This window comes from Mesoplodon bidens (genome assembly GCF_964165515.1).
Source record: "Mesoplodon bidens genome assembly, chromosome: 20".
Classification (NCBI taxonomy): Eukaryota; Metazoa; Chordata; class Mammalia; order Artiodactyla; family Ziphiidae; genus Mesoplodon; species Mesoplodon bidens.
In genome coordinates, this window is record NC_138181.1 from 32,111,336 (window position 1) to 32,126,261 (window position 14,926).

The 14,926-nt window shown below is 37.9% G+C and overlaps 1 protein-coding gene across 1 annotated transcript in view; it reads right to left on the reverse strand.

Annotated features, from left to right (window-relative positions):
- Positions 1-14,926, reverse strand: part of CSMD1 (CUB and Sushi multiple domains 1) — a gene marked incomplete at its 3' end in the record, with an annotated part of 1,732,394 nt that overhangs the window by 238,453 nt on the left and 1,479,015 nt on the right. The window contains exon 26 of the mRNA XM_081220901.1: positions 2,121-2,323. Coding sequence (XP_081077027.1) covers positions 2,121-2,323 — 203 coding nt within the window. The remainder of the gene's footprint in view (positions 1-2,120; positions 2,324-14,926) is intronic.

Here is a 14,926-nt window from a genome sequence, read left to right on the forward strand (position 1 = left end):
GTATAATTATAAATATAGAACATAAATGTCTATGTTCTCAAATAACTAAAATAAAGGATTCTCCTTTGTCTTTAACCCAAACTAGGAAGATGTCTTTTGAAAGAGAAAATCATGAGGAATACAGAAAAATAAGTGGTTTCTTGGTTCCACATTAATTTTAAAAAGGGAAGATTTTAAAAGGCCAGGAACAAAACAACATACTCTTACCATATAATCCAGCGAACATACTCTTTGGTATTTACGCAAAGAAATTAACAACTTATGTCCACACAAAAACCTACATGCAAATGTTTATAGCAGTTTTATTCATAATTGCCAAAAGTTGGAAGCAACCAAGATGTCCTTCAGTAGGTGATGGATAAATAAACAGTGATACATCCAGACAATAGAATACTATTCAGCACTAAAAAGAAATGAGCTATCAAGCTGTGAAAAGGAGGAACCTTAAATGCATGTGACTAAGTGAAAGAAGCCAACCTGAAAAGACTACAGACTGTATGATTCCAACTACATGACACTCTGGAAAAGGCAAAACTGTGGATAAAAGATAGAAGATCTGTGGTTGCCAAAAGGTTGGGATGGGGGAGGAATAAATAGGTCGGGCAGTGAAAGTGCTTTGTATGATACTATAATGAAGGACCCATGTCGTTACACATTTGTCCAAACCCACAGAATGTACAGCACCAAGAGTGAACCCCAGTGTAAACCGTGGACTCTGGGTGGTGACACATCAGTGTAAGTTCATCAGTTGTAACAAATGCACCATCTGGTGGCGGTGGTGATAACAGAGATGGCTGTGTATGTTGGGGGAAGCGGGAGTTACATTGGAAATCTCTGTACCTTCCTCTCAAATTTGCTGTGAACCTAAAACTGCTCTAAAGAATAAATTATATTTAAAAAAAAAGAAAAAGAAAAAGAAACCAAGGCCAGGAGAGTATAGAATGGGTAGGAAAGGAAAACAAACATAACCTCAAAATGGTACCAACCTTTTCATTTTGCCAAACAAGGACATTACATCACACATCTTTCACCTACTCTCACCACCATTTCTAAAGATGGAGGCCATATTTATCTCATAAAAAAGAGCAAAAATGATATAACCTTGGAATAAAAAACATTTTTTCCCAAGGCAGGATAGCAGAAGCAAACTTACCTTGATACTTTTGCCGTAAACCAGTGAAACTTTTACCACGTAGACATTCTATTCCATGAGCACACGGTCACAAACTACGGCCTCAAAGCACAGCGAACCAGAGCTAAGAAACTGTGCAGACTTTAACCTTAATTTTATTACCAACCTTTTAAAGCATCAAATTGACCTAAGTCCATTTACTCATGTAAATCCTAAGTATGGCTCAACAGTGACCTGCCCAGAGATAAACTGAGCCAGAATATGTTTATGTGCAAATTCCGCTAGTTTTACCATGACAGCTGACCCTGGGTGCTACCACATTATATGACACTTCTACACGCTGCGATTTGAAGGGTTCGCAAAGACGGAACTGCCACAAAATTTTCTCCACCCCTTCCTTCTCAGGAAACTGTTCCTTAAAAATGGGCTAGACAGTGAAGGTGGGAACCATCTTCAAGAGGTAACAGCTTCAAAGTGCAAATGAGGCGCCCACTAAATCCTGCAGAGATTACTATCCTACATAAGCTGCTTGAAACGTCAGTCCTAAGGAGGGAAAAAATGCAGGGCCCTTCTATTCAGGGAAGTTGAGAGCAGAAAACTGAAGCAGCCTGGAGACATCAAGACTTCCTGGCACCAACCAGAGACTGAGGGAGCCTGGCGCTGGTGCTGGGTGTGGCGGGAAGCACCAAAGATAAACTTGACCTCCCGGTAGAGACCCACATCTGTCCTGGGCCCAAGTTTAAATATTTACTGATTAACTCAAACCTTTAAAGTAAGTTTTTTTCCCCCCATAACTAAGGAGAGCCACTGTCTATCCCCATCTGAGAATGAACAGAATTTCCCAAGACAAACCGTTCTCTTGATAGGTGTTTTCAAAATTGTGTATTTTGCTCAACAAAAGGTACACCCTTTTCCGGGGAACCTTAAGACACAGATGCGGATCTGTCTCCCAGTGTCCAGATCACAAAGAAGGGGGCTGTGCACCTACTTGAGAACTGGATGGAGAAGCCGGACTTGCTGATGAAGAAGTCACTGTCGAACTGCAGAGTGAGCGAACTGAAGGTGCTGTGAATGTCCTCGGGCAGTGCTGAGCCGCTCCACTCCTTCAGCAGGATGGCGCTGTCCACCGGCCCATCCCACACCTTCAGGATGTCATGGGCCAGCTCCGTGTCAAACACGATGAAGTGGAGGCTGCAAGGAGAGCACAGCTGGTACGGTGACTGAAAGGCCCCTCCCGCCCAGTGAGGACACCGCAGCACAAAACTCGGGTACACACCAGCCCGTTTCACCCACACCAAACCCCACCCCAACGTGCCTTTCCTCGTCTGACAGTTATGGATGAGCCTGGAGCCTCACAGAAGTGGATTCACTTGTGCACATCAGAAAGCAGAAGCACCTACTTCTTCTGTCTGTGATGGATACAGTGAGACCACGGAGCTCTGTGCTGAGCTGTGTGTTTAAGGGTGAAAGACTGTCAGCTGTTTTTACAATTCAAAGCTTTCTCGGGCACACACGTCAAAGACGGATCTCATACAGCTTTGTTTTAAGCTAATAGACGTCGGATTTTAATGCGTGTGGTATCAGTGTTGCTCCTGAAATGCCCCACTAGGTGGCAGCATCCATGCCAGGACAGAAACGCTGGCAGAGATGATGTTTACAGCAGGAGGATATTGTGTACCTGTATGTGAAGGATCTCAGCTTATGTTGTGTTTACTTCTATACATTTTATTTTGGGAAAAAATACAGTATTTGAAATACCAACACAAGGGCAGAAGTGTGTAGTATAAACTCCTTTCTTCATAACATTTTAACATACTTCTATCACATTTACAGATATTAAAGCAACTTAAAATCTCTATGTCAGAGGAAGCTCTCTTTCAGTGACGGCAGCAGACCTGTAATTCTATTTATGGCAATTCAGACAGATAAAACAGTTTAATATCAACAAAAATCTGTATTTGCTGAATGCTTTCATTCACTGTTTTTCACTCACTGCTTACTGCACGAAACTGTGAGAGAAAAATCATAATAAATGACATATGAAAGACGGTACACAAGTCCCAATTATTTACTTTGTGCGTATTATATATTCAAAGAAAACATCTATCTCGCCCTGCATAAATATAAAATTTAGCATATTTTTAAATGTTTGATTTAAAATATTTTTAATATAGAGGGAAGTACATAATATAGCAGACACTTAGATACCTACCACCACCAATGTTAACATCTTGCCTTATTTGCTCCAGATCTTTTTTAAAAATAAAATTTTACTCCCCTGCCTCTCCACTTATGCATTTGCTTTTCCTCTCAGCCCACATTCTGAAATCGTGATGGTCTCTTCTCATTTATATGTTTATAATCTTCATATGCTTATGTAGTATACCTGTCTCCAAACAATATAGAGTACTATTTTGTGCGTTCAACAGTCATTACACACTAGATGTCATGTTGGCATGTATGTGCTTGTACCATTTTCAGGTTGCTTGTTATAGTCAGCATAAGGCGGAATTCCTCTCAAGTGAAAGGTGTAGATTTTGTTCACTCACTTCAGAAGCATGAGGCGGCGCCTCCTTTGTCTGGTCCTCTAACAGAAGATAGTTAGTTTCTGCACCTGATTATGCCCAGTGGTGCTCAGCCTAGGGTCTCTCTAGGCTCCAGAAGGGAAATGGCCAAGTTGTTCTAGCACGTGACTCACTTCTTACAGAGCCTCACGGTGACGTACAAACGGCTCTGTGTTGTCACATCTTCACTGATACCTGATGACATCAGACTCTTAAATAGTTGTACAAAGAGAAGACGTGATGGTCGTGGAAAGGTATCATGTTTAAGTTACATCTCCCTGAATATTCATGAGGTTGAACGTGCTTTTGCGAGTCTAAGGCAACCCCCTTTCAATACAGTTCAGCCATCCAACAAACACCTATTGAGCCCCGCCCGTGTACCAGGCACTCCTCTAGGAATTCTGGATACATCAGTGAACTAAATGAAGAACCCTGCCTTCGTGGAGCTTACATGGTTGGTAATGGGGGAGATGAGCGAAAAACAGCAACCATAAAAAATGAGTAAAGAAGACTTCATTTTAGTAAGTGGTAAATGCCATTGAGGAAAGAAAAAAGCAGAGCAGAAGAAGCAGCACTGGTCATGCCAGGACTGGAGGGTCGGGGGAGATTTAGGTATTATATGGGGTTGTTGGTTAACCCATGTTGGTGAGGAGAGGTTTGAGCAGAGACTTGAAGGAGATGGAGGGGTTGTTATACTTGGTGTGACGGGAGAGTGAAGCCCAGCAAAAGCCCGACACAGAGGGCATGGTTTCAGCATTTGAGACCATCCAGGCACCAATTTAACCAGAGCAGAGGGAGGGCCTGATAAGGAAACTGAGGCCAGAGAAATAACGGGTGTAGTGGATGGAGAGGGGGTAGCGGGGGGTTGGTGGGCAACACACGGGGTTTTGTAGATTGTTCTGAAGATTCTGGCTTTCACCCTGGGTGACAGACCAATGTGGTGTTTTTGGTGAAGAAGTTATCCCACCTGTGATTTTAAAAAATTGCTCTGCACTTGTGTTGGCAACAGGCTAAGGAGGGCAAGGCAGAAACAAGAATCAGATGGCTGCTGCTCAGAGGAGCTGGACAGGGGAGGTATTGAGAGGTTGTCAGATTCTGGGCATGGTCTGAAGGTGGGGAAAACAGGACTGGGTGAGCCATGTATGATTAAGAGAGGATGCAAGGTCACACGAAGGTTTTTGCCTAAGAAACGAGAAAGGTGGAGAGGTCACGGGCTGAGGTGAGAAAGGGTGCAGGTGGAAAGGTTTGTGGGGCGGGAAGACCAGAGATTATGATTTGGTCCTGTAAGTTCAAGATGCCTACCGGACACTGAGTAGACACTTGAGCAGACAGCCGTTCATGCGAATCTGGAGCTTCAGAGAGAACTCTGAAAGGAAATAATAAACCTGTGTCTTCGGAAATAAATGGTCTTAAGCCATGGGACTACATGAGATCATCAAAGGTCTTAGGTGGAGAATAGGACCATGGACTCTGAATTATCTGATCACATATGACTGCCCACTTTTGTAATGCATTCTTCATCTCTTTTATTACTGTTTATATATTGTATTATATTATTGTGGAAGGATTTTGTTACATACCCTTTATCATTTTAAGAAAAAAACCCTGCTACTTACTATGCTAGGAAGGTTTTTGTTTTATCTCTTTATGTTGTTGATCATGAACATGTATTCAATTCTATTAAACTACTTTTTCTATACCTATTTAGATGATCATACAGGTCATTTTTCTTAATATATAAAATGGGAGTAATTACAGAGTTCAGCTCTTAATTTTTATTTCCTGTTCTTTACTTGTTCTTGTGATATGAAGGTTATTTTAGCCTCATTAAATGAATCAGATCATTTCTATTTTTTTCTTTTGGATGGAAGGTGTTTCCTATATATTGGTATAATATAATCTATTATTTTCTTAAATTTTCTAAAAGCAATCCTTATTGTAGGGGTATATTTCAATTCTATTTCTAATGTCAATTATTTGGGCCTCCTGTATTTTATCATAATATGTCAGTTATTATTCTACCAATGATACCTTTTCAAGAATCAGTTTGTGGGTTTGCTAATTCTCTATATTATTTCTTCCATTAATTTCTTTTACTATATTTGTTGTTTTTCAACTATACTTCTTTGAATTTACTCTGATAGCATTTTTCAAATTCCATTAGCTGGAGCTTATTAACTTGATTTTCAAGCGATCTTCTTTTTCCAATATGTGCATTTAAGGCTATAAATTTCACAGTAAACTGTTAATCATGTGTCTTTTATTTTCAAAATTGAGCATGTGTTTTCTTTTTTGCTACAGATTTCTATTTCTATTCCATTTTGGTCATGGTGTGGAGTATAAAAGTGATTCTCTGCTTTATTGTTTTCACTGATTAGTTTGTTCCTAGTTTGTGATCATGTTTGCACATGTTCCATATTTACTTGAACAGAATGTGCAGTTTCTAGTTGAAGGCTGTATGTCTTTTTAAAATAAGCTTAGTAACTGCATGGTTCAAATCCTCTGTAAACTTACTAATTTGTTACCTGTTTGATTTATGAGTTATAAAGAGTTAAAAGAGGCATGCTGTGCAATTTCCAATGTCTCCATATAATTTATTTATTTTTCTTGTATTAAGCTATATTCTTAGCTGGATAAAAAGTTCCTCTTAACTATCACATATGTCTGGTGAATATATATCTCTAAACCAGTAGTAGTATTTTGTGTGTTAACAGTAATTGCATAATAGGTACACTTACAAGGGAATGACAGGTAGTTTGAATACAGATTCCAGGTTGACAGTTATTTTCCTTTAGTACTTCAAATACCTCTTTTGGTCTGTATTGTTTAGAAGTTTTCTATCAGGCTAGCTAATTTATATCTTCCCTTTTTTAGCTGTTTCTTGGATCTTTTCTCCACCTTTGGTGTCCTTTGGGCTTACCAGAATGTGTCTAGGCATGCACTGACCTTTACTAATGCTACTTGAGATACATTAGGCTTATTAAATGCAAAATTCACATCATCCAGCAGTTCTAGAGATTTAGGGGATGTAGAGAACTACTGCTTTCTGTAACCTTCACTGCAGAATTATTTTACTTTTATACTGTGTGTATGGAGTAGTTGATAAAAATATAAACTAATGAAGAAAGAAAGAAAAAAGGAAATTAATCTAAGTGATAACTATGCATATAAATCTATGGCAATATATTTTAAACTAGGTATAAAATGGTTTTCTAGAAAACAGAAATTACTAAAATTGACTCAAGGAAACCAATAAAGACAAACATATAGAAATATACATCTTATATTTATCAAAATATTTTGAAATTGGTGATAAACTGAAAACAGGACAAATGTCCAACAACAAAACAAAAGTTCAGTAAATATTGATATGTAGAAAGTCCATAAAAGTACTGCTAAGTAAAAAAAATGTAGAAAACACTATGTTTTTCACTTGTCTTGCATAAATAATTTCATTTATTAATTCCAATAATTTCCTGTAGTTTTTTTTTTTAATTTTATATCTTTAGGTGGTAGAATTTAATATTTTTTCCATTACGGAGTTTTAAAAATATAATTCACATATATTTATTGAAATAAATAAATAATTAAAAGTTTAGTCTCTGAGATTGGGACCAGGACAATGAGATTCACTATTACCACTTCAAATCATTATTCTGGTGACTGTAGCCAGCACAACAAGGCAAGAAAAAGCCAAAAGATTTGACAAAAAAGGAAACCAATCTTTTATTAATGTAGATAACATGATTGTTCACATAGAAAAAAAATTTAAACCTAAGAACTCAGAATTAATAAGTGAATTTATTTATACAAGATAAATATAAAAATATAATTTATTTTCACAAAACAGTCACAACTAGAAAGTGAAATAAAAATACTATCTACATTATCATCGAAAAGTGTGCTATAGCTAGGGATAATTCTAGCAAAAGATGTACAAGAGCTCCTCACAGAAAACTATCATTATTGAGACAAATTATATAAGATCTACATAAATGGGACAATATACTATATCAGAGATCAGAAAATTCAGAATTGGAAATGATGTCAGGTTTCCCTAAGCTCATCTATTGATATAATGTGATTCCAGCTGAAACCCTAGCAACTTCCTTGCAGAAAGTAACAAGTGTTTCTAAAACTCATATGGAAATGCAAAGGGTCAAGAATAGCCATGGCAATCTACATGAAAAAGAACAAAGCTGGAGGAATACAGTACCAGATATCAGTACTTATTAAGTAATTCAGTGATTAAGATAGAAAGGTATTGCACTAGATGGACAAATAGATCAATGTAATGAAGTTCAGAAACAGACCTATAATTATATAATCATATAATTATAATTATCTGGTTTATAACAAAGTTGCACTGCAGTTAATGAAGAAAGGCTGACTTTCCAACAAATGGTCAATTGAACTGCACTATGGACAAAAGATTCCTTGCATCGTCCTAATACCTTACACAAAAGTTAATTCCGGATGAAATGAAAACATAAGTGTGGAAGATAAAATAGATCTCCTACAAAAAAAACTTAAGATAATATTTTTTATCACTTTGGAGAGGCAGGATTTCTTAAACTGGACACAAAAACACTAAGAAAAAACCCAAAAATATTTGATATAACTTAATTAAAGAATAAGAAATACACTAACCATAAAAGAAAAATGAGCCAAAATGAATTTGACTCATTGAAATTGAAAACCTGTCTTTACCAAAAGACATCATTATGAGACCAAAAGACCACTGAGTATAAGAATATAGCTGGTGAATATACAATCAACAAAAGATTGCATTCAGATGTATAAAAACTATATACTAATCAAAAGGAAAAGATAGGCATTCCAGTGCAAAAAGAAATGAGCAAAAAACTTCAACTGACATTGATAAAAGAGGATAGTCAAGAGACCAATAAACATATAAAAAAGTGATGGCCTTGATCAGTCACCAAGGAAAAGCAAATTAAAACAACTACACACTAGAATGGCTAAAATGAAAGACAGTCAATGCTTAGTGCAGGGGAAGGTGAGGTACGTGGGAGTGAACCACACTGTGAAGGGAATGGTGTTGGTTTAACCAATTCGGGAAATCGTTTGACAGTATCTACCATAGCTGAATGCAAGTGTACACCTGAGAGAAAAACATGCACACATCCACCAAATAATACATGAAAGCATATCCAACATGACGTCATTTGCAATAACCTCAAACTGTGTAAAAACAATTCACACGTCCACCAACACTCAGAATAAATAAGTAAATCATGGTATATTCATGCAATAGAATAATTTACCTGTATCAGTGGCAGTGAAGGTTGAGGAAATCAACAAAACTAATCACACTGTATAATTAGATTTTTATAAAGTTCAAATTAGGATAGCGATTATCTATCTGAAGTTAGGATAGTGATTATCCTTAAGAATGGATCCTTTAAATGGAGCTCAAAGAGCACAATGTGGGTCTTGATCGGGTTGCTGATAACAAGGAGTATTTTTATAAACAAGCTGTATACTTATCATTTGGAGAGTCTTATGTGCCTATGTTATATGTTAATGAGAAGCTTACATAGACAAACAAAAAAAATTCACCCTGATGCTGTAAGTTTTGCCATTCGGGAAATACCTTGTAAATTCAACAACAAAAATGATATAACAAAATTTAAACAGATAAAGAAATGGCCATTTTTCATTCTAAAAAAAATAATTAAAGTCAATATGCAGACACCATACCACTAAGTAGGGAAAGTTTAAAAATTGATTTTAAGAAGTATCATCCTGAAGGAACTGTTAGTCATTTCAGACACAGGCATGAAAGAAAAACAAAAACAAAAACAAAAACATACACTTTGCAATGCACAGTGTCACAAGCTTTAAGAGATGTGAACAAAGCATCAGGTGTGTTTAATTCTGCCTCAAGGTGTCTGGGAAGGGCTTTGTCAGGCAGAGAGAAATAGGAAGGATAATTCAATAAAGAGGATGAGACAAAAAGCGACTGAACAAATACAGTCATTAATATGTTAAAAATGAAAAGATACACAAGTTACAAATATAACAAAAAATGATGCAAAGGTTTTTTTCCTACCAGATTGGCAAAGATTATAAACACTTTATCCAGTTTCAGTGACATTGTGGAGACCCTACCTTTTCATATGCTGTTGAAGCCATATCTACTCTTCATAAAAGCAATTTGGTAATAACTATACAAATTTAAATGTGCATACACAGCAAGTCCAGCTTTAGAAATTCATCGTAGAAAGTACCCTCGAGGTGATATACTGGGAGGATGGTAGCATGGCTGATAATAGTGAAAAACTGAAAACAACCCAAATATCCCAATAGGGTATAGTTTAAATAAATTATGGTGCATTCAGGCAATAGAATCTTCTTCCATGACTAAACAGAATGAGGTGGAATTACAAGTAAGGATATAAAACTTTGACCATGTTTATTGACTGAAGGAAATCTCCAGAATAATATTAAGGCATGATACTATTTTTCAAAAATAATTAAACAAGGAGATAAACAGATAAATCAAGTTATATATATATGTATGTATGTATATTACATATATGTGTGTGTGTGTGTGTGTGTGTGTGTCTTTGCGTAAGAAGTTATAAAAATATATACCAAATTTTAAACTGTAGTTATCTTTTGTGTCTAGGATTATAGCAAATTACTTTTCAGGCTTTTTATCTTTCTGCAACACTTCTCTAGTATTTCAAAAATTGGGAAAATAAATAACTTTGAACGTCATGACAATGAACTTGAATTTATTCTGCACATAATGAGCAGACAAAATATGTATTTTTTTTAAAGGGGGCAAGTGATATGATCAGCTTTGTTTGATAGAAATATTTGTATTAAGACACACAAAAATGTCTCAACCATTTGACCCAGAAAGAATTTTCCTGGGAATTTATTCTAAGGTATTAATTATAAAAAGAGGCAAAGCTTACTTGCAATACTATTTGCCATATTATTAGGTATAATATTGAAAATTAGAAATAATGTAAATAACCAACAAGAGAGACAATAAATAATTATAGACACCCACACTGTAGAATATGCAAAGGTCCATGTAAGATATATGTGAACATGGCAACAATCATGTCTAGTATGGGGATAATGCATGCCTTTCTTTTTTACACTTTTGAAGATGTCTAGATATACATTCATTTTTCAGCCATATAAAATTAATATTTTAATTGAAAAAAAATAAAACATGCTCCTTAGAGTGGGAGCAGTGGTTGAGAGGCAGCCCTGGCAGGATGGTCAGAGAAGAGGCCCAGTGAGTCATGCTTGTCTGGACTAGGGAAGTAGCAGCAGTAGTGGTGGGAAAGCAGACCTGGGGGCTCCACGTAGAATTACTGAGATGTGTGATCACACGAGTGTGGGAAGAAGGGAGGAGCTCGTGACACTAAGAGGCTTGCCTGGATGTCTTGCTATGTAGTGACAACCCTACTTGAGAAGGAAGGAACTGCAGGGCAAACACTGAGTCCAGAGAAGAACACAGCCTATTTTCAGATGAGATAACAAGAATGAAATTCTTGTTGAGGGGCTGACCTTTTAACTGGGCCCCCAAAGATGGGAAGAATCTGGAGGTGAGGCAACAAAGAGAAACTGGGGGGAACACAGGTCGAGAGAGCTGTGATGACAAGGTTGGGACGGGAGACTCATACACGCTTCATCTGTGCTGAAGTGTAACATGCACATGAGCCTTCGGAGGTAAACCTGTAGGGGACCAGACGCCAAGTCGAGAGGGTGTTATGGTTCTGGTTAAGGAGCTTATGTTCGCTGATTAGCAAAGGGGTGGCTCAGAGAGGGTGGAGGACGGATTTGGAAGGCTCACTGGGAGAAGATTAAAGTAAGAGCAGAGTAATGGGCCTGGGAGGTAGGAACTGGGAATCACAGATAAGAAGAAAGACAAACAAGGGTAGGGCTGACAAGGATTTGGCTTGCAGGCAACTAATTTTTTCTCAGAGCTTATTATGAAGAAATTTAATGTAGTTCACTAAAAGAATGCTGTGAGACATATATTAATACTTGTCTGTTTTCTTCAGTTGGGAAAATATTGGAGACTGGTGAGGGAGAAACAAGGAAGAGCAGAAGATAATACTGAAAATTAAAACCTCCAGCCATTTTGAGGAAGATAGGCATTAACAGAAATAGGGAATAAAGAAGTAGAAAGAGGCCCAGGGGGGAATGATAATAATCCTGAAATTGGCGTGCCTGCCTTGTGCCTGTGAGGCGTTCATCCCTGGAACAGCAGCCATACCAAGGTCCCCACCATCAACTGCTTCTCCTAGGCTCCATTTATGTGTGATTGGAATTTCACTTCCAGTGTTAGCACTTTCAATTCTTTCTACACTTTCATCTTCAATGACCAGTTCCCTTTTTGATTATCCATGTTTGTAAGACGCCAAGTGGGTTTATCACTGGGAGACAAGGAAGCAACACAAGGACACACTCTGCTGTCTGTGGCTGAGCTGAGTGCAGCAATCCCCCTCGGGAAGGCGAGTGACGCGATCAGGAACTGGCTGCGAGGTGCGTCTGTTGTTTATGCAGAGATCTGGGAGCTGAAGGGCTAAAAGAGAAGTCTGTCCTTCATGCAATTCTTCACAGTAAGTCTGCACAGGCAACTGAAATCTGAATCCTGTTTTGGGGCACTAGCGCTGTTTAGCTGAAGCGGGGTAACTGAAATCGCCTGCAGGAGGATCTTGCGCCGTGGCGGGTGCCTGCAGGGTTCTCCCTCTCTCTCACTCTGCAAGCAGCTGGTCGGGTTCCCTAAACCCATCAGCTGCTCCCACAGCCCCAGCTAAGGAGGGCCGGAGTCCAGCCTCAGACACCTGGCAGACTTTGAAGAGCTGCTGCTCTCTTTTCTTTGGATGGCTGGAATTCTCTTGACTGGCTATTTCCTCACATGACCCACAGAGATACACGGGATACCCCACTGTAGTCCTGACAGGAAAGGGGCGTTTGAGGTGCCTGGGTTCCGGGCCCCACGCCTGTCCGTCTTGTCAGCCAAAGACTCCCGACTCGTGTTCCCAGCACATTTACTACATGCCGACCTCACGTTTGGAGACAAATGCCCAGTGAAGTGGAAACATTTGCCCGTCCTTCTCCTCCTTAGTCTGTGTCTCACAGAGATCTTGAAGGTTGGTCAAAAATAAATTAAAACATTCCTAGATCTCCAAAGCACATCTCCCCTGATCTTTCTACAGCCCATCCGGCCAGATGCGGTGAGATCAGGATCACATCCCACACTTCACTTTCTTTAAAAGGCTGCACGTGGACAGTTTTGACAATCTTGATACATTTTTGATAGGCCTCTAATGTTTTCAATACTGCATGAGCTTTTCTAATAAAATCCCCCTCAACTACACCTCCAAATGCAATTTCCTGGGAACAATTAGGAACAGAAATACTTTCAAAGTGAGTTTTCCAGACAATTACACTTGCAGAAAAGCAATTAAAGCCAGGGAACAATATACACATACGATTATGAAAAACATTGCCTTGATGCTGCTTGCTGAAGGTGTTTGTAATGCTGTTCCCTTTATTGTATAAATTACAGCTGTGCTCAGCAGTGAAACACACTGGGTCTCTTAGACACATGCTTACATATAACTCTTAATGTGGCTAAATTTACTGCAGTGTCTTGTGATTAGACTTTTAATTAAATTTAATTCTGGTAACTGCTTTATAGTATGCGTGTTAAAATTACAAACCTCTTCCAGACCCAAGTGCCCTATAACAAAAACTATTTTGGGGTCTTCTATTACCTCAAACAAAAAGTTACAGCAATATGCAATCAGAAATTGCTTTGGACCTCAAAGAAATCAAAATAGGCCCAGTAATAATTGGCCTGAAGTGTTGAAACCAGACCTTTTATAATTTCCGAGATCTTGTTGCTTATTTATTCTTTGACAGCACAAAACAGACATTTAAAGAAATCATAATAGAATGTATAGTAATGAATTCCATTTGTATTAAGAATTTTTAATACTTAAATTAAACCCTGGGCTCATGTTTATATGACTGATGTATTCCTCATTTTCAAGCAAATGATGTAGATAAAATACTGGCTATGATACCAATGAAATAACTCAGTAAACTAAGCTAAAGAATATCCAAACTAAGACCAAGCCCTATTTTTCTTAGCATCAGTACCATTTTAAGCCTAAAATTGTATATTATGTACTTTTAAGTATGTTATTTTCCAAATTGCCATACTAAAAATAGTACATATTTCCTTAATAAAGAGAAATCACCAGAAACATTTTGGGATGAAGTTGAATACTGATGGAGTAAATTAATTATAAGTACTGATGTTTGCTTCTTAACTTCCTTATTACAAAGGACTTTATGCCTTAAATGAAAAAGATCTGTTTACAAATTGAGTAACTTGAAAGATACGTACAAGAAGAAAAATATTCCCCAAACAATAAAGTGGTATAGGCAATGTCTATTTTTTTTCTAGAACGTTAACGGTTAAATGACAAAGTCAGTTCATGATACAAAAGCTGTACATTTTTTATTACTTCAACTCATTCTTTATTAATTTCTTTTCTTACTAAAATGTTAATGAAGTATTAGATTCACCTGCAAAGAGTGAATTCATCACTTGGTTTGCATTAGGGGAACAAGTGCTCTTTCTAATTTTGGGGAAACAAATCACAAGGAGATGTGTAAGAAATAGAAAAATTTGAAATCAGCCTAAAAGGAAATATATCCTGTTTATGTAAAGTCATTTTATGAATCACAGATGATTCCTAGGATTTTTCACAATCAAATTCAGTGTAATGGCTTTTGGATTATTCAGATCAAGCGTTCAGGAATTCAAAGTTAAGATGTAGTATTTAATTCTATTTAGTTCACTGGATAAGTGACTATATTGATTTTTTTTTTTTTTTTTTTTTTTTTTTGCTGTACGCGGGCCTCTCACTGCTGTGGCCTCTCCCGTTGCGGAGCACAGGCTCCGGACACACAGGCTCCGCGGCCATGGCTCGCGGGCCCAGCCGCTCCGCGGCATGTGGGATCTTCCGGGATAGGGGCACGAACCCGTGTCCCCTGCATCGGCAGGCGGACTCTCAACCACTGCGCCACCAGGGAAGCCCAACTATATTGATTTTTATGAAGAATACAGACTCTTAAATTCTGTTCCTTAAAGATGCCTTATTTGTGTCTCAATGGATCCATAACTACCTAATTAATCATTTTTCTTAATGACACAAGT